The sequence below is a fragment of the Coffea eugenioides genome, unplaced genomic scaffold, assembly GCF_003713205.1.
Source record: "Coffea eugenioides isolate CCC68of unplaced genomic scaffold, Ceug_1.0 ScVebR1_3272;HRSCAF=4458, whole genome shotgun sequence".
Taxonomy (NCBI): Eukaryota; Viridiplantae; Streptophyta; class Magnoliopsida; order Gentianales; family Rubiaceae; genus Coffea; species Coffea eugenioides.
Window position 1 is genome coordinate 12,213 of NW_020863833.1, and position 20,003 is coordinate 32,215.

At 36.3% G+C, this 20,003-nt stretch overlaps 2 protein-coding genes across 2 annotated transcripts; both read right to left on the minus strand.

Annotated features, from left to right (window-relative positions):
• Nucleotides 1-585: 585 nt before the first annotated feature.
• LOC113757752 (polygalacturonase-like) lies at nucleotides 586-2,524 on the minus strand. The gene is made up of 4 exons (XM_027300867.1): nucleotides 2,096-2,524; nucleotides 1,340-1,629; nucleotides 1,011-1,239; nucleotides 586-893 (listed from the first exon to the last, which is right to left on the minus strand). The coding sequence occupies exons 1-4, from the start codon at nucleotides 2,522-2,524 to the stop codon at nucleotides 675-677; spliced, it is 1,167 nt and encodes a 388-aa protein (XP_027156668.1). The 3' UTR covers nucleotides 586-674.
• Nucleotides 2,525-9,789: 7,265 nt separating this feature from the next.
• Nucleotides 9,790-19,214, minus strand: LOC113757751 (polygalacturonase-like). Its single transcript, XM_027300866.1, has 4 exons — nucleotides 18,786-19,214; nucleotides 18,083-18,372; nucleotides 10,125-10,353; nucleotides 9,790-10,008 (listed from the first exon to the last, which is right to left on the minus strand). The coding sequence occupies exons 1-4, from the start codon at nucleotides 19,212-19,214 to the stop codon at nucleotides 9,790-9,792; spliced, it is 1,167 nt and encodes a 388-aa protein (XP_027156667.1).
• Nucleotides 19,215-20,003: the final 789 nt, after the last annotated feature.

Sequence of the window (20,003 nt, forward strand, 5' to 3'; positions counted from 1 at the left end):
AAAACTCGTCATGAGCAATTGTAAATGGTTTAGTTTGCTTTTTGAAATAAAATTATTATTACATTAATAATTTTGAGTTTGTCTTTTTATGTTTTTCATGGAATACATGCATCTTTTGTACTTCTTGGTGAATATTTTTTTTTTTGTTTAAAAAACTAGAAAAAGAGTAGGTAAAAAATTTTAGTATTGCTTTTGCCCCCACTGAGAATTTTTTCTAGCTTTGCCACTGATTAGACTTCATAATTAGTTCAGGGACTAAATAAAAAAAAATCAAGGACCTCCGTGAGATTTTAAAATATGCAAATTTGTCAAATATGAATATGATTTCAATTTCTAGACGATATCAAGGATAAAGTTCCATAAACATTTAATTAGAAGATGTTAAAGCCATTTTACTTGCAAATAGATTTTAAATGAAGGAGAGAAGATGTTAAAACCATAAAAGAACATATTTTGTTGTATTAATATCAAGTGTGTTGATCGCAAGGGCAGGCTCTGGTCAAGAAGGCCATAAAAGAACCATGAACTTTTGACAAGCAAGACTTACACTTTTACAGTACATTATAAAAAGCTAGACTGCTTCACTTTCTTAAGTGAGCCCTTATTTTCTACAAGATTTGTGCAACTATTTTGCACGTATTTTAAATACTGTATGGAACTTCATGCATTTTCTCCTACAAACAGGCTTTGGGCTCAACTAGACCGGATGAAGATCCGCCCGCATTGACACATGAAGCCGTAGCTGGTCGATCTTTGTAGGAAAGATTGACATCTTCCAGAATTATACGGCTGCATGGATACTTTTTACTGCAGTCAAAATTTACAGCAACTTCAGTTGCTGATGTTCCATGTACATCTTGGTATGTCACATCACTAATCCTCACACCTGAGGCCTGCCAAAAAATTAATGTACACATTTATCAGCTCCCATTTTCTGATCTTTTTTATAAATAAATGTTTTTGCAAAACATAAATAATAATAATAATAATAATAACCCTTTTGATCATACCTGACCAGGACATTTGGCCCTATTTGGGCAGTAATTTTGGTCGATAATGATGGGGTTTTTGACATTAACCATTACTGCATGCTGAAACAGAACTCCAGTAACAAATCCATTGCTAGGCATTGCCCATGTTTTTATCCTCAGACCATTTTGTGTGCCCGAAAGTGTAACAGTTTTAACTGTCACATTTTTAACTCCTGGTTCTTGCAAATTGCTTCCCAAACTGCCAATACTGAAACAAGCACAAAATCGATGTATTGACTAAATAAATCAAAATTACAGCAACTGAAAAGAACTTTAATGGACTCTTAATAAGTTTCCGATTTTGATACCTTATTCCATGGCCAGGACCACAGTCGATATTCTCAATCCATATGTTGGAACATCCAGGGCCTAATGAGATGCAATCATCACCAGTGCCAATGTGAGAGTTAGTAATTGCAACACCAGAAGATGATTGGACATGAATTCCATCAGTGTTTGGGCTGTTTTCTGGAGCTGAAATCTTTACTCCTTCTAGCCTAGTGTTTTGGCAGCCGTCAAGGTTGATATGGAAAAATTGACTGTTTAACGAACTTAATCCACTGACCAATACTTTGTTTGAATTGTAGAATCCCAGTGACTGTAGCAGCATAAAAAACAAGAAACAAATTAAGGGAAATGATTAGTCATACATTCTAGTTCAACTGAACGGGGAATAAAATTTCAAGGTACATGCTCATAGCGCATTGTGATTTTTCAGTTCATAGCACACACCTATTTGGTATTTGGTAAAAAAGGATGAAAATGAAGACATTTGATTAAGGAATCATCTAGAACTCCAAATGCCACTTTTCTCTTTCGTGGTTCCAATATAAAACAATACGAAACTAGTTTTGTGTGGGATTATTTTGCTTGACAAATACTACAGCGGAATTAAAGTAATATGTTTAGTCTTGGTTATAGGTCAAGCGTTCAAACTCTTACACCTGCAATCAAAGTTTGAGGGTGATTTTAGTATTGTACCCCTTTAAAGTAGTTTAAATGTTGCCGATTCTTGTAAGGGAAAAAAAAAAAAAAAACAAAGCAGTGGAGACTATACAACCTACCCTTGCTCCTTTAGGGCAATTCTTGCCGGAGTTTTTGCATGCCCAGAGACCAGTCCCTTGGCCATCAAGGGTTCCACCGTATATTGAAAGTCCATTAGCTCTTTCAAACGCGAGCCACTTACCAGTATGTCCAAGGACATTATAATCAGATGGAGCAACAAGGGTTCCATCAATGCGAATGGTTATAGCATTATTCTTGCAATTTTGGCCCGAAAATGATGCTCCACCAACCAAATATCTTCCTCCTGGAACATAAATTGTTGCAGGCTCAACTGAGGCACAAGCTGCAGCCCATGCACTCAGAAAAGATTTCGTGGAATCACTTCTTCCGTCAGATTTCGCCCCGTAACTCTGCACATTGTACGTTACACTCTCAGCTGATGGCAAGAGGAAGAAAATGAAGAGAAATGGGACAGCAAGAAATCTCATTTTGCTGTTTATTTTCTTATCAGGGGTGGCTACTAGAATCTGTAAAGGCTAAGATTTTGCTGTAATAATCTGAGGGATGAGGAACTTGGAAAGCAATGGGTGGTATTTATAGGCTTGGCGTATATTTAGGGATCGAGCAAGTCACTTTTTTCAACTTCAATTTCTTGTGTTAGTCAATGTCAGAAATGGCAGTTCAACTTTAACTAACAAAAACTGTATGAACAAACGTGAAGGACAAGAAGAAGAAGACGGAAGAGAATTATCGGCTGAAGTTCTTATGACATGAGAAGCAGTTATACATACATGGAAAGATGGAAGACTTTACAAAAATGGAAGAAATATTCTGTGATCACACTGTTCGCTTTCCATTAATTGGGTAGCTAAAATTTCGTAATTTGGAAGCAAACATTCCTGTAAATTTCCATTAATTGCTCTTCTGTAGCATTCCAACTCGTAATTTCTTGAGGATAGAGTAGCATGGATCAATGTAGGCTATATCCTCCTCAGGAAGAAGGCTTTATTTGTCTCTCTTCCTTTTAAAACATTGTTTTTGAGTAGTTTAGAAATAAACGTAATGAATTGAGCTAATCAGTGAAAAACTAAACTACTTGCTCATCAAAAGGTTTTTTATGAATTGGTTAATAGTTTTCTTTTTCTTTTATGAGCAATGTTTTGTTAAACTTGAGATCATCTTGGCTGTAATGTTTATCAATTGAATCCAAACACATTCCAAATTCACGCAAAAATATTTTTATTATAACTTGAACTTACTAGTAATTAGTTGGAATATTTTCATTTATATACGCTATTTACTCACTAATAATTATTTGGATTACGTACTGTCGATCATACCCTTGTTGGAAGTAATAAATAATGTGAAGTTAATTGGAATTGGTGTTACATATGTTCTCTTTTAATTGATCATCTTTACATTTTATTGCCCTACTTCAAACCTCAGTATTTGAATACCATATCGTATGTAACTTTAATTAATTCTTTTGTCTTGAGATATACATATATCTATATCTAATTATCTATATCTATATAAATTTGAGTAGGGGTTTTCAACGACAAATCTTCATACATCTTCCGACTCCCAATTCCATTTTTCTAGCATTTCATATTTAATTTATCCCATAAAATTCAGCATGTGCAAGTTTGAAAGACACCACTAGGTTTCTGTCAAATAAGAATTCCATTTCAATTAAGAATTCCATTTAATTTATTCCTGTTTTTCTAGCATTACCGTCAAATAAGAATTTCATTCCAATTAAGACTCCTCCAATTAAGAATTTCACTCCAATTAAAACTCCTACAAGACCATAATAAGAGATAACAACATAGCATCCTACGGTTCATTCTTTCAACCAAATTACCCCATATGTTCATTCATTATTTTCGTTAACCAAAATAGAAATTTATCATCTCTTTCAACTTCCTTGTCGTATCAAATAGGCGTGTCAATTGGGTTTTCTGAGCTGGTTTTGGCAAGTCCAAATTCAGTTCACAAATTATATATATTTTTGGGATTTGGGCTCTCGGTTTTTGAGTTTGAATTAAAAGGTTCAAATTGAGCTCACATTATTATATAAGTTTTAGACTCAAATCATACTCAAGTCAAACTCAAAATTAAATACATATTATATATAATATGTATTTTATAATTATGGATTACTATAAATTTATGTATAAATTATTAACATTTTATGTCATAATTTGTGTAATTATGAATTGTATATATTGTTACATATATTTTAGGTTAACTATTACTGTAGTTGCACTTTGCACTCCAAACTACTATTTTAATAGGCAATTTACACCCTTAGTCAACTAGAAAACGATAAGAAAATTAACTTCATCTCAGTAACCCTATTTTACTACATATTTCAAGTTAGCCTACATAAGAAAAATTTGTTATCAAGGAAGAGTAAATAATTTAGGTGTTTTATTGAAATTTCTGAGTCTAATATTTTGTTTACTAATATGTGGGTTTTAATTTTGGCTCAATGCTGAATCTTTGTTGCAATTATTGTGTTTAATTCATATGAAAAATTTTGGGTTCTACCCCAATTTTAATTCTGTCAAGATTTCAAGTGAAATTTTGTTGATTATATAAAGTTATGGCGTTATGATGCATTGAAGAAAATTATGAGATTTCAAAAATTGCAACAATAGTCGCTCAATATTTTCATTTTTTCCACCATTTTGACCCTAATAGTCTGAAATTTTGTGCTATTTTTTAGGTGACTAAGGGTGTAAAATGCCTATTAAAATATTTTAGGGCGTAAAGTATAACTAGTGTAATAGTTTGTAGGGGTTTTCTACATTTAACCCTATATTTTATGTGTATAATTATATTCACTTATGAGTTGGACCTTAATCAAGCCCGAGTCTAGCATGATTTAAATTCGGGTCACATTTAATTCGACCCTAATATTTAGGTCCAAATTTTGCCCAATCTAATTAAAGTTTAGACTCAGTAGGAGTGGCAATTTCCGACACGACCTGAAAACACGACATGAACCTAACACGAAATTAATGGGTTTGAGTTGAGATTTCGCGGGTTCGGGTCAGAATCGGGTCGAACTCGATGAACCCGAAAAAAATGGGTCAAATTCGGGTCAACCCGTGGGTGACCCGATAACCCGTTTTCAAATTAAATATAATTTAATAAACATAAAAAATATTTTATCTAACTAAACTAAGTTATTCTTTTTTTCCAAAGGCATTAATCAATTAATCCTAAATGAATTTATTTAACTTGTGTGCAGTTGAAATTATTATATTTGGACAAATAATGTATAATATTATTTTTTACTTTTATACTATTTTAATTTATTTTAGATTTGGTTTGGAATTATTTATTTAAATTTTTATTACTTGATTATGTAATTAGTCTTGTGCGAAATTGATTTTATTAGAAATTACAGTGGTAAATTAAAAAATTAAAATTAATTTTCGGGTCATTTCGGGTCGACCCACCAACCCGCGAACCCGAAATTAATTACAGAAGGAAATTAAGTAGTCAGATGCTGAATTTCTTAGAAATTGTTTTTCATGTGCTTAATTTTCCCCTTAATTGGTAGCTTTTACATAAAGCTTTCTACTTACAGAAATTGCCCCCCAAGATGGCTCTTTAGGAGTTTGACAAAGTTTGTACCCCAAACAGTAAAGAAGTTGACTAAGAATATGAAAGCTTTCTCAATATGTGGAAATTGGTTAGCTTTCTCAATACAGTGCATGTGGAGCTTCCTTATTGTTTAGCAAATCATTTCAGGGTTCTTATGCATCCAAATGGCGGAAATTGGTTAGCTAATTGGTTCAGCTCATAAATAGAAAATGTAATAAAAATGTGTCTAAGGATTATGCTGCAAGGGCTTGTACTCAAGTTTACCTTGATTCAATCTATTGAATTTTTTTTTTTTTTGTCTTAGCTTTCCTTAGTCAGCGCTATTCTTACCTCAAAAATAGTGTATTAGATCGCCCTGTAAATGGATTCGTAAAATACATTCGACTCTGACTTTATTTGGTCAATCTGACAGCTTTACCAGGCAGGTTCATGAACTTATCGACGTGCATATAATGAAAAAGGTTTGTGAAAAATTGGCCTTTCAACCAAAGTCAGGTGTTCCATGTAGATATAGCCTCCCAACCGCCGTTAGCTAAAGTATTGCTCTACCAATTAGGAGAACTAAAATGTAAATCGGGGCCGCAAAATTGCACGTGAGATGATTGAATCTGAATGCAGTTAGTTTCTTGCAAGCCAAAAATTAGTACTCTAATAGATATGAACATGTGAAGCATTACTTTGGCAACCTACGTAAGTTGATCTCTTTACACATGATCGATGCCAAAAAGTCAATTCTCCTTCAAACATTGTCCAAATCAGCCTTTGATGCGGGGTTAAAATCAGCCTTTGAAACATTATCCAAATCAGCCAAAAAGTCAATTCTCCTTGTCTCAATCTGTATCTCTGCCTTAGCCGTTCATCCATGCGTACTCCGTCCACATTTTTGTTTTTATCAATATATGAGAATACTCTCGTTTTGATGAATTCTTATTGTTAGGGAGAAAAATCTCGAGAGAATTATCAAAAATCTGAATATATAAGTTAGGAACTCAATTCTGATCCAAAATCTTAAACTATTAGGTCTCGAATCATCACTTACATATTAACTGTTCTTTCTTTATCTCTCGAACTAATGTGGGATATAATTATTTACTCATAAATCTAACAAATCTCCCATTTCATGAGTAACCCCTCACATTAAATCTAAGTTTACAATATCTTCTCCTAATCCACTTTAATATTCTTTTTTTTTTTTTATCAACTTTTTATTTTATTGATGAGATAAAATTACAAAGCATAAATGCGTGTTACATACGTCTTATTTTCCGAATTGACGGTAAACCTAATTTGTCAAGGCGAATTGCCCCACGAGCTTCCCTTGGGAACATAGTAAAGCTGTCATATACCTTGACCTTTTGATGTGGGTGAGAAACGCCCACATTAGACAACGCATCAGCAACTGTGTTAGCCTCTCGATAGCAGTGTGAAAAATGAATAGGTTCCTGCAGGAGCTTCCAAATCTGCCTGATCTCCCTTCGAATCTGCCACGGACATTGAGTACTTCGTTGAATGATCCCAACTAAGAGTAGCGAATCTGATTGCACACTTATATTTTCGAATCCCCTATGTTTACACGTTTGAAGACCGATAAGGAGAGCCCAAGCTTCTGCACGGAGAGATGTAGTTTCTCCAAAATAAGCCGAAAAAGCAATCAGTGGTGAACCAGTTGGATCCCGAAGAACTCCTCCACCTCCACCCACTCCTGGATTACCCTTAGAACATCCATCCGTATTAAGTATGAGCCGTCCTATCTCTTTTGTCTTCAATGCAAGCCTATCTTATTACCTAAGATCACCTTTTCTTAGAATCATGGACCCACTCTTTTTCAATATCCAAACTGGAATTCGGATCCTTTGCTAACTCTTGGCTTCTTGGTCGAACGTCAACCGGACCCCTTTGCCCAACCCATAGCGCACCCGATCCAACACTAGTCAAACTTCTTGACACTTTGGTCTACCATCAAGGAGAAAATTTTACTGGTCCAACTTCGAGAAGAATCCACTTGCCCATGAGTAACCCAAACTCACAACCTGAACCTCTGATACCACTTGTTAGGTAGAAAAATCTCGAAAGAGCCTATCGAAGAGTCCAAAATGTAAGTTCGGAACCAAATTCTGATCTAAAAGTTTAAACTATTAGATCATGAACCCTTACTTACATATTAACCGCTCTTTTTCCATCTCTCGAACTAATGTGGGACATAATCTTTTACTCATAAACTTAACACTTATGGGTTGGAATTTGTTTAGTCTTTTCAATATTGCTCTTGTTATCATTTGGTCATAACATTGTTGGCTAGATTTTGTTTGTCAATATTGTCTCTTTGTTTATTTGACTGATATTGCCTTATATATCAACTTATTATAGTAATTATAGTGTATATTTTGCTTCTTGGGAATAGATTTTATGCTAACAAAAAAAAAGGCTTTTGATATGGGGTTCAAGCATGACAGGTGTTGGGTTTGTGCAATAATAAAATCCTACTCAAGAAAATGTATAATTGAGTACAGTGGTGAGTAGGGTTGTTTCTACAGGGATTAGGGAATCTGTTCCTTCCAAGCAAGAATTAAACGGGGGGTTTGGAAACTTAAAATAAGGATCAATCTTTTATACACTGACAGTGTATATACTTTCACCATTGGATGCATGATACATAATTCGAATTTGAATTTGAAACCCAAATTTTACATATGTATCGTGCATCCAACCATAATAGTATATGTACTGTCAGTGTATATAAAATTTACTCTTAAAATAAATGATCAACTTAAGTGAAAGAAATCAAACTAAAGAAAATTAGAATTAAATCAAATAATAAGCAAGCTCTAGCCAAGGAGAAAACTTCAGAAGTGGTTCACACAACTGCTTATTGATGCAATAATTATTTTATTTATTCATTAATAAATAAGTTATAATTCTCAAACAAATGATGACAATCAACGTTTTCTTACTATGTCGATAGTTAAGATACGATCATTAATTATTTCTCTAATCAAGAAATAACCATAGGTACGACCGTAAGATTTAATTTTTCAATTCCCTTAAAAACTAGAAATGCCCTATTCTAATCAATAAACATGTTACTAGGGTTTATATAGATTAGATCTTATACCTTCCTGACACGAACCCAATCATACTAGTTACCACTAATTTAAGACAATTAAACAATTACGGATTTAACTATCTTAACTGGTAGAAAATGTTCTTAGCTAGGTTGAATTAGATATCAAACCCTTGATATTCAAACAGCAAAACAAATATAAGAAATTAAATTAGAAAATATACGAATATTAAAATCAATTCGATTTCACAGTTGTAATTGAACCAATTCATCAGTTATCCCCTGAGTAGAAGAAGTAAATTAGTTGCTCCTCATTGAGAACAATTCACGCAAACCCACTGATGAAAATTACACAAAGTCATTCTTCAATAATCGAGGAAAAGAAAAGAGTTCGCTGTTCATTTGTTCGTAGAGAGATAGACGTCCTCTTTTTTTGGTTACCTACCACTACTCGGAAAGAGTTCGCTGTTCATTCTTCTAGGAAAAAGGTACATTTTGTTGTTCAGCATGATGTGTTCCTTGTCTCTCAATCTATTATATTTCTGCCTTAGCTGCTCATCACGATGTGCTCTATGGATCTTCTAAAGTAAGGATAAAGTTTTTACGCAAAGATACATAACATTTGTGAAGGTGTCGTAACCAATTATGTGCATATGCAAGGATAAATTAATAGATTGAGTTTCACAGATCGACAAGCCAGAAGACCATTATTACTTTGACACAACAAAAAAGTTTAGGATATCAAGGATAAAGTTCCATAAACAATTAATTAGAAGATGTTAAAGCCATATTACTTGCCAAGAGATTTTAAAGTTCCATAAACCAAATCAAATAACTGAAGGAGAGAAGATGTTCAAGCCACAAAAAGAACATATTTTGTTGTATTAATATCAAATAATGTGTTGATCGCAAGGCCAATCCAGCCACAGGCACAAGCAAGATTTACACTTTGACAGTACCATTATAAAAAGCTAGACTGCTTCACTTTCTTAAGTGAGCCCTTATTTTCTACAAGATTTGTGCAACTATTTTGCACGTATTTTAAATACTGTATGGAACTTCATGCATTTTCTCCTACAAACAGGCTTTGGGCTCAACTAGACCGGATGAAGATCCGCCCGCATTGACACATGAAGCCGTAGCTGGTCGATCTTTGTAGGAAAGATTGACATCTTCCAGAATTATACGGCTGCATGGATACTTTTTACTGCAGTCAAAATTTACAGCAACTTCAGTTGCTGATGTTCCATGTACATCTTGGTATGTCACATCACTAATCCTCACACCTGAGGCCTGCCAAAAAATTAATGTACACATTTATCAGCTCCCATTTTCTGATCTTTTTTATAATAAATGTTTTTGCAAAACATAAATAATAATAATAATAATAATAACCCTTTTGATCATACCTGACCAGGACATTTGGCCCTATTTGGGCAGTAATTTTGGTCGATAATGATGGGGTTTTTGACATTAACCATTACTGCATGCTGAAACAGAACTCCAGTAACAAATCCATTGCTAGGCATTGCCCATGTTTTTATCCTCAGACCATTTTGTGTGCCCGAAAGTGTAACAGTTTTAACTGTCACATTTTTAACTCCTGGTTCTTGCAAATTGCTTCCCAAACTGCCAATACTGAAACAAGCACAAAATCGATGTATTGAGCAAATAAATCAGAATTACAGCAACTGCAACTGTAATGAACTTTAATGGACTCTTAAAAATTGACAGGCGTCAAACCTGTGCAATAATAAATACCTGCTTAAATAAAATACAAATTCTGTATATAGCGGTAAGCAGGGTCGAATCCACAGGGACTGGGGATAATTTAATTTCTTCTCAAGTTCCAGATATGGGGGGTTTTGAAAATGATAGTAACTAAATTACTCGGAATAAATTAATTAAAATAAAATAACTACAACTCAAATAACTAATTATCACAATAAAAATAATAATGGACGAACTCTAGCCAAGAGACAACTTCGGAGATGGTTCACTTAATTCGATCACAGATGCAAGGATTATTCCAGTTACTATCTGATAAATTAGTTATAGTTGTCATACACGCGATAAACAACCAACTCTTCCTCAATTTGTCGATAGCCAAGGTACGACCGTTGACTATTTCTCTAATCAGGAAATAACCCTAGGTACGACCATAGAAGTTCAATTCCCTAATTGCATGAATAATTAGAAGAGCCTAATTCTAACCAATCAACACGCTACGAGGGTCTCTTTAAGTTAGCCTGCCTATCTCCCTGACACAAACCCAATCATGCCAGTTGCCACCAGTTTAGAATAATTAAACAATTACGGATTTAACTATCCTAATTGGCTTCAGGTTATTGAATTAATCTAGAATCCGGGCCCTGGATAATCGAATAATAAAACAACCATATGAACATAAAGCAGAAGATAGACAAATACCAGTGAATAATGAAAATAAATAAAAACTAATTCGATCTCACAAATTTAGTAGAACCAAGTCCTTCGTTGTTCTTGGCCAGACAAACTTAGCCACGCCTCATGAGAAAATCTTCAAGTAATTTCATTGAGGTCCAGGCCATCAAAAGAGCCAAGAAAGAAACGAAACTAAAACTATGCTAAAAACTGTCTAAACTAAAACTATTGATTGATAAGAGTTCTCTACACGTTTGTCTCCCTTTTTAAAGCCAAAAGGAAGTCTAATGCTATCTCTAGTGGTCCCCACACCAAATTCAAAGTCTTGTACGTTTCTTTTCCTAGAGTCCAGATGACTCATGCTTCTTATCCGTGGTCCCCGCACATGTGGACAAAGCCTCCCAAGTACTTGTTGTTCCAAGTCTCTCTACGTTGCTTTCTTTGAAAAGCCCAAATGACTAAATGCCTTGCACTAGCTTGTGGTCCCCACCAACTCAAGGACCTAAAGGTTGAAGCCCTTAGAAGTCTGCATTTTTCCATACAAGTCCCTCCTTTTTGGTAATTTTCTGCTTCACTCCTGAAATTGATTCCAAATACCAAATATGAGTAAATATCAGCAATTAACACAATATTTGTCAGGGATAGAAGGGGAAATCAATAATAAATTTACTAACAAATTATACCCTATCAATTCCCCCCACACCTAAATCATGCTTGCCCTCAAGCATAAGAACAGCAAGTGAACACCAAAATTTGACAATGGCTATTGCTCTAACTATCATATTGCCAAGATACCCAGAAAAACATATATCAAGCATCACAGTTAAGATCCAAGAAAAATCACTCCGGTTAGCTTCCCAACCACCAATTTTTCCAATTTAAAGCAAACTAATCTAAGAAAAAGGAATGGTTGCTCACATTTATCAGCAAATGGTCCAACTATTAACCAAAATCTCGACATTAAAATCACAAACTGGCAAGCTGACTTATTCACATACTAACCCAATCTTTATTTTATTTTTTCCTTTTTTTTTTTGAATAACAAAAGACTTAGTCTATAGCCCTTAGAGCCTTTTGACGCGAACTCCAACATTTGATAGATGGAGGAGCCCGGTTACTCAGCTCTAATTGCTACGGGACCACGCACTCATAGTAACTACTACCTTTTGACGCGAGAATCGACACTTTAGGTGAAGATCCCCGGTTACTCAGTAGTAACAACTAGTGGAGTACAGTCACCTCTTATTTACGATAACATACCACAATAACTAGAAAATATCACAAAGATAACAGCAGCCAGCCTCAAATTTCCAAACATGGAGAACTAAAATTAATAATTGGACCAATTCACATGAAAAATGCCCACAATCATTCCCTATGCCTAGAGAAGTTAACCAAAAATTGGAAAAGTTAAGCAATCATTGACATACACCAAAGAGATGTTCCTGAACTCAACCACATCAACTTGATACCCTTTTATTAATAACACTTGGCAATAGCAGAATTAGAGACAACAATCCAGTATCAAACTTGGTATTCATATGAAGACTGACCACTAGAAAAAGAAAAGAAAAGAAAACAAACGAAAAAGGAGATAAATATCAAACTAAAACAAAGGAAAAACCTCTAGAAACTAAAAACAAAAATACTAGCACCCCAACTGATCCCCCCACACCTAATTCATACATTGCCCTCAATGTGATAAATAAACAATAATAGTAAGCAAAAGAGCAACGGTACTTCCCTGAAATCACGGGGACCATGGCGGGGCCACAGCAGTGAGTGAGGCGGGGAACCTTGATCTCACTATTGCCGCTAACAAGTAACCCAATCAATAGAAACAAAATTGCCAACATATAGAGGAACAAGTAAATGCAGATCAGTAGAAATCCATATCCTCTAATGAAGTCAACAATCAACCCAATAAGCACAGGTATCTCCCAATTCAAAAGGGTAGTGCATAATAAATGGCTCACCAAATTAGCAATTTAAAGCCTTGAGCAATTTAAACCCAACAAGTCAATCAGTACCAGAAAACCACTCCAAACAATGTAACAGTTAAACTCCACAGGCAAAGGACGTCCAACCGATTTCACTCAAGCAAACTAGGAGCAATGCGACTGATTAAACAAAGCAACGAATTTCAGCAAATGGACTCATAGCCACCCAAAATCCCAACAAATGCCCTAAAGATTTAGCAATTGAAATCAATAGGTAAAATACTCCAGCAAGTCAATTAGACGCCACCAACAGCAATAAGCAATGGAAGTGGCACAGTAGCCTTCCAATTCAACAAACAAATGAAGAAAATACCCAACCAAAGGCACTTCAAGGGACGCAAGACAGAAATCAGCAAAGTAGAACTCAAGTGATACCAAAAATAACCTCGACAAAGCAGTGAATTCAACCAATTTGAATACGTAGAATACGGTCAGAAATGCCTCCCAAAGATCAACAGAGAGCGACAAAAATTGCCCACCCAAAATCTGTCCAAATGGTTCCAATTGGATAAGAAATTACACAACTCAACCAACCGAAATTAGCAAATGAGCCAAGAAACCGTCAAAACCAGCAATAGTAGTTCAAATTTTGGACTACAACTAAATCAAAATGTTTGGCAGTTTTCGATCAAGTAGCCCACCAACTAGAACCAAGTGGCAACAAATGTAGTTATAATACCCCAACCAGTACCACTGGTGCATCCCACAGATAATGAAGCAACATAAACGGCCACCCCAATCAAGAAAATGGAAACTTCAGGCACCTAAGGACTAGGCGAAAGTCTCAACAAAGCAGCTATTACAAACAATAAGCAGTGGTGGTCCGAATATTAGTCAATGCAGAAATCATGCAACTCAAAATCTCGGCAAGTGCTCCAATGAGCTTAGCAATTGAAATCACAAAACCGAATACTCCCCAAACAAGGTACTTAGAGTCAACCAATGGCAATACTAATTCAACAAACCAACCCAGAAAATTACTCAACTAAGGGTGCAATAGGGGTCTCCGAACACAGCTCCAAACACCAACAATTGAACAAATAGAAACTAAACAGCCCAAAAATCAATTAAGTAGATAAACACATAAAAACTTCACTCAAAAACTAATTAAACATGGAAACAATGAAATTTTCCCCAAATTACTTCAGATTCCACCCCAAAATTGGACAAATAGTGTCAACCAACCACAGATGATATCACAGCACTCAAATCAACCATAAAAATGTCTGGCCTCAGCTAACAATTCAAAAATCTGTCCTCAGCTAATTAGAACTAATAATCTGGCCTCAGCTAATTAGTGACAGTAAATGAGAGAGAGATATCACCGGAGAAAAATTTTTCAGCTCATTTGACAGGTTGAGGAGGGACGCGCGTGGCCTGCGATGGTGGTCTTTGAGATCGCGCGCAATGACTGCTGGAGCTCGCGCGCTTGGCTGCTGGAGATGCGCGCGCCTGGCGTCGTGCTGCTGCTGTGCGGTGGGGAGTGGCGCGCGAGCTGGTGGACTGTGCGGGGGATGCGCGGCTGGAGCTCTGGCTGAGCTCGCACGGGCGCTGGGCTGCGTCGCGCGCAGGGGCGAGGTCGTTCGAGGCTGGGCGAGGTCGCGCGAGACTGGTGGCGTGCGGCGCTGCAAGTGGCGGCGCGCAGCTGGGCAGCAGGCGTGGTGGGCGGCGCTGCAAGTGGCGGCGCGGAGGGCGGCGCTCCGGGCTGAAACTTGGTGGACGGCGGCGGGCAAGGAGAAAAGAAGAAAGAAGAAGAAGAAGAAAAAGAAAGAAAAGGAAGAAGAAAGAAGAAAGAAAGAAAAAAAAAGAAAGGAAGAAAAGAAGAAGTAGGTCTACGGAAGTTTTTTTTTTTTTTTTTTAAATAATAAGGGCAATTTCGTCTTTTCGCCGCCCCTTTTTTTTTTTTGCTTGAACGTGACCACCTGGCGTGGGCACGCTCAACTGCTATGAAGCCCGCAGAACCTGAACGAAAATTTCCTCCGTCAGGCGTGACCATCTGGCGTGGGCACGTCTAACTACCATGAAGGTCGCAGAACCTGAGCGAAAAGTTCTTTCCTTCAGGCGTGACCGCCTGGCGTGGGCACGCCTAACTGCTAATTCCCCTGCCACCAAACATCAAATCATTACTTGACACTAACACTTAACTAAAACTTCAAAAATGCCCGAAAATTAAAACAAATAGTCTTCGGTTGCCTCCCAAGTAGCGCCTTTCTTTAATGTCTTTGGCTAGACATTTTCATGTGTATTCATGGAGGATAAAATCTTGTGGCTCGTTTCAGTGCTTCATCTTCTATGTAATCTTGATAGCCCTCGTAAATAGAGTAATTATTGAGCACACGAGCTACGGGCTTCCATGGACTAGTAAATGGCACCAAACAAACAAGTGATAATCTTAAATCTTCACTCACTCCTCCATCAAGAGCACTTATTGGTTTGAGATATTTTGCCATCATGACTCTTAATTTACTCCTGGCATGAAATTCAAAATCGTCTGGTATAATAAAATCAATCTCACTAACAGGAATTAAAAAATAAGAGTCAGGAAAATATTGATCAAGGAATGGAGGAGATGTCACCGCATTTGGAGATTGTTCACTGGATTCATACACTTGAACCATTTGATGTTGGGGTCTCAATTCTTGCGCTTCAACTTTCTTTTCAACTGCATCTTTAGATTCTTCTTCTTGAGACCCTTGCAATACCATGTCCTTTGTCAGAATAATTGCACTCTCATCTTCCTCATGGTCGATAATAGTCGGTGAGGACAATTCTTCATAAACTGGAGAAATCAATTCGCTCGTTTTAAATGCCCATTCAAGCCTTGCTTCTTTCATCTCTTCACTCATTTTTTGTACCTCCTGTTGAATTTGATATATGTTAGTAGCTATTAATTCAACCATTTTTTCAAGAGACATACCTGACATGGATGACGGTTCTTGAGACTCTAGCTGTTGAAAATCTAGTGGCCCTGTTGTATAATTATAACTGGAGTTATCCCACCATCCTTGATCATACCCGTTTGGATTAGGGTTATACCACGTTTGAGACCATGGTGAAAAATCTCCATAATTATTGAGTGGGACACTCAGATTATCTTGATATTCGGGGCACATACCGGTCGAATGATCCCTGGCATAACAAATTTTACAGGTTGCAGCAGCCATTCTTTCTCTAATAGAGTTTACTGCCTCTTTATATGCAAACTTAGCAAAAAAACTAGTCTCATCGCCTTCCCCGGAAACAAAATCCAGTCTATCACCAAAATACGGAGTGTTAGAAGCCATAAACTATAATAAAAAAAATAAGAGAAAAATAAATAAAAAATAAAAACAAGATGAACTCAAAAAGAAACAAATTAATCTGACACTAGTCCCCGGCAACGGCGCCAAAAATTGACAGGCGTCAAACCTGTGCAATAATAAATACCTGCTTAAATAAAATACAAATTCTGTATATAGCGGTAAGCAGGGTCGAATCCACAGGGACTGGGGATAATTTAATTTCTTCTCAAGTTCCAGATATGGGGGGTTTTGAAAATGATAGTAACTAAATTACTCGGAATAAATTAATTAAAATAAAATAACTACAACTCAAATAACTAATTATCACAATAAAAATAATAATGGACGAACTCTAGCCAAGAGACAACTTCGGAGATGGTTCACTTAATTCGATCACAGATGCAAGGATTATTCCAGTTACTATCTGATAAATTAGTTATAGTTGTCATACACGCGATAAACAACCAACTCTTCCTCAATTTGTCGATAGCCAAGGTACGACCGTTGACTATTTCTCTAATCAGGAAATAACCCTAGGTACGACCATAGAAGTTCAATTCCCTAATTGCATGAATAATTAGAAGAGCCTAATTCTAACCAATCAACACGCTACGAGGGTCTCTTTAAGTTAGCCTGCCTATCTCCCTGACACAAACCCAATCATGCCAGTTGCCACCAGTTTAGAATAATTAAACAATTACGGATTTAACTATCCTAATTGGCTTCAGGTTATTGAATTAATCTAGAATCCGGGCCCTGGATAATCGAATAATAAAACAACCATATGAACATAAAGCAGAAGATAGACAAATACCAGTGAATAATGAAAATAAATAAAAACTAATTCGATCTCACAAATTTAGTAGAACCAAGTCCTTCGTTGTTCTTGGCCAGACAAACTTAGCCACGCCTCATGAGAAAATCTTCAAGTAATTTCATTGAGGTCCAGGCCATCAAAAGAGCCAAGAAAGAAACGAAACTAAAACTATGCTAAAAACTGTCTAAACTAAAACTATTGATTGATAAGAGTTCTCTGCACGTTTGTCTCCCTTTTTAAAGCCAAAAGGAAGTCTAATGCTATCTCTAGTGGTCCCCACACCAAATTCAAAGTCTTGTACGTTTCTTTTCCTAGAGTCCAGATGACTCATGCTTCTTATCCGTGGTCCCCGCACATGTGGACAAAGCCTCCCAAGTACTTGTTGTTCCAAGTCTCTCTACGTTGCTTTCTTTGAAAAGCCCAAATGACTAAATGCCTTGCACTAGCTTGTGGTCCCCACCAACTCAAGGACCTAAAGGTTGAAGCCCTTAGAAGTCTGCATTTTTCCATACAAGTCCCTCCTTTTTGGTAATTTTCTGCTTCACTCCTGAAATTGATTCCAAATACCAAATATGAGTAAATATCAGCAATTAACACAATATTTGTCAGGGATAGAAGGGGAAATCAATAATAAATTTACTAACAAATTATACCTTATCACCATGTTTTTATCCTCAGACCATTTTGTGTGCCCGAAAGTGTAACAGTTTTAACTGTCACATTTTTAACTCCTGGTTCTTGCAAATTGCTTCCCAAACTGCCAATACTGAAACAAGCACAAAATCGATGTATTGAGTAAATAAATCAGAATTACAGCAACTGCAAAGAACTTTAATGGACTCTTAATAAGTTTCCGATTTTGATACCTTATTCCATGGCCAGGACCACAGTTGATATTCTCAATCCATATGTTGGAACTTCCAGGGCCTAATGAGATGCAATCATCACCAGTGCCAATGTGAGAGTTAGTAATTGCAACACCAGAAGATGATTGGACATGAATTCCATCAGTGTTTGGGCTGTTTTCTGGAGCTGAAATCTTTACTCCTTCTAGCCTAGTGTTTTGGCAGCCGTCGAGGATGATATGGAAAATTTGACTGTTTAACGAACTTAATCCACTGACCAAGACTTTGTTTGAATTGTAGAATCCCAGTGACTGTGGCAGCATAAAAAGCAAGAAACAAATTAAGGGAAATGATTAGTCATTCGTCCTAATTCAGAAGCACATTGTGGTTTTTCTATTTGGTATTTGGTAAAAAGGGATGAAAATGAAGACACATTTGATTAAGGAATCATGTAAAACTCCAAATGCCACTTTTCTCTTTCGTGGATCTAATATAAAAAACAATACTAAACTAGTTTTCTGTGGGATTATTTTGCTTGACAAATACTACAACAGAATTAAAGTAATATGCTCAGTCTTGGTTGTAGGTCAGGCGCTCAAACTCTTGCACCTGTAGTTGAATCTTGAGGCTGCTTTTAGTATTGTACCCTTTAAAGTAGTTTGAAAGTTGTCGATTCTTGTAAGAAGAAAAAAAAACACAAAGCAGTGGAGGCTATACAACATACCGTTGCTCCTGTAGGGCAATTCTTGCCGGAGTTTTTGCAAGCCCATAGACCAGTCCCTTGGCCATCAAGAGTTCCACCGTAAATCGAAAGTCCATTAGTTCTTTCAAACGTGAGCCAGTTACCAGTATGTCCAAGGACATTATAATCAGATGGAGCAACAAGGGTTCCATCAATGCGAATGGTTATAGCATTATTCTTGCAATTTTGGCCCGAAAATGATGCTCCACCAACCAAATATCTTCCTCCTGGAACATAAATTGTTGCAGGCTCAACTGAGGCACAAGCTGCAGCCCATGCACTCAGAAAAGATTTCGTGGAATCACTTCTTCCGTCAGATTTCGCCCCGTAACTCTGCACATTGTACGTTACACTCTCAGCTGATGGCAAGAGGAAGAAAATGAAGAGAAATGGGACAGCAAGAAATCTCATTTTGCTGTTCATTTTCTTATCAGAGGTGGCTACTAGAATCTGTAAAGGCTAAGATTTTGCTGTAATAATCCGAGGGATGAGAAACTTGGAAAGCAATGGGTGGTATTTATAGGCTTGGCTTGCATTTAGGGATCGAGCAAATCTCTCCATTCTGCATAGATATATATTTGTTTACTTCAATTTCTTGTGTTAGGCAATGCCAGAAATGGCAGTTCAACTTTAACTAACAAAAACTGTAGGAGCAAACGTGAAGGACAAGAAGAAGACGGAAGAGAATTATCGGCTGAAGTTCTTATTATACATACATGGAAAGATGGAAGGACTAGTTCTGATTACAAAAATGGAAGAAATATTCTGTGATCACACGGTTCGCTTTCCATTAATTGGCTAGCTAAAATTTCGTAATTTTGGAAGCAAAATTCCTGTAAATTTCCATTAATTGCTCTTCTGTAGCATTCCAATTCGTAATTTCTTGAGGATAGAGTAGCATGGATCAATGTAGGCTATATCCTCCTGAGGAAGAAGGCTTTATTTGTCTTTCTTCCTTTTTTAGAAACAAAGGTAATGAAAAGCTAAACTACTTGCTCGTCAAAAGTTTTTTTATGAATTGGTAATTTTTTTTTTTTGGATTAATCTTTCCTGTACTGGCAGTGTATATATTGTCAGCATTTGATGAATAACAACTATGCAAAATTTGAAGTTGAAATTCAACTTTTGCACACATGTCATAAATCCAGTGGTGATAGTGTATACACTGTCAGTGTATATAAGATTTACTCTTTTTTTTTA

Coding starts and splice junctions, on each gene's coding strand:
- LOC113757752 (XM_027300867.1), bottom strand. CDS start 2,524: ATGAGATTTCTTGCTGTCCCATTTCTCTTCATTTTCTTCCTCTTGCCA. Junction 1,240..1,339: donor GGTCCTGGCCATGGAATAAG/GTATCAAAATCG, acceptor TGCTTGTTTCAG/TATTGGCAGTTTGGGAAGCA. Junction 894..1,010: donor GGGCCAAATGTCCTGGTCAG/GTATGATCAAAA, acceptor ATTTTTTGGCAG/GCCTCAGGTGTGAGGATTAG.
- LOC113757751 (XM_027300866.1), bottom strand. CDS start 19,214: ATGAGATTTCTTGCTGTCCCATTTCTCTTCATTTTCTTCCTCTTGCCA. Junction 10,354..18,082: donor GGTCCTGGCCATGGAATAAG/GTATCAAAATCG, acceptor TGCTTGTTTCAG/TATTGGCAGTTTGGGAAGCA. Junction 10,009..10,124: donor GGGCCAAATGTCCTGGTCAG/GTATGATCAAAA, acceptor ATTTTTTGGCAG/GCCTCAGGTGTGAGGATTAG.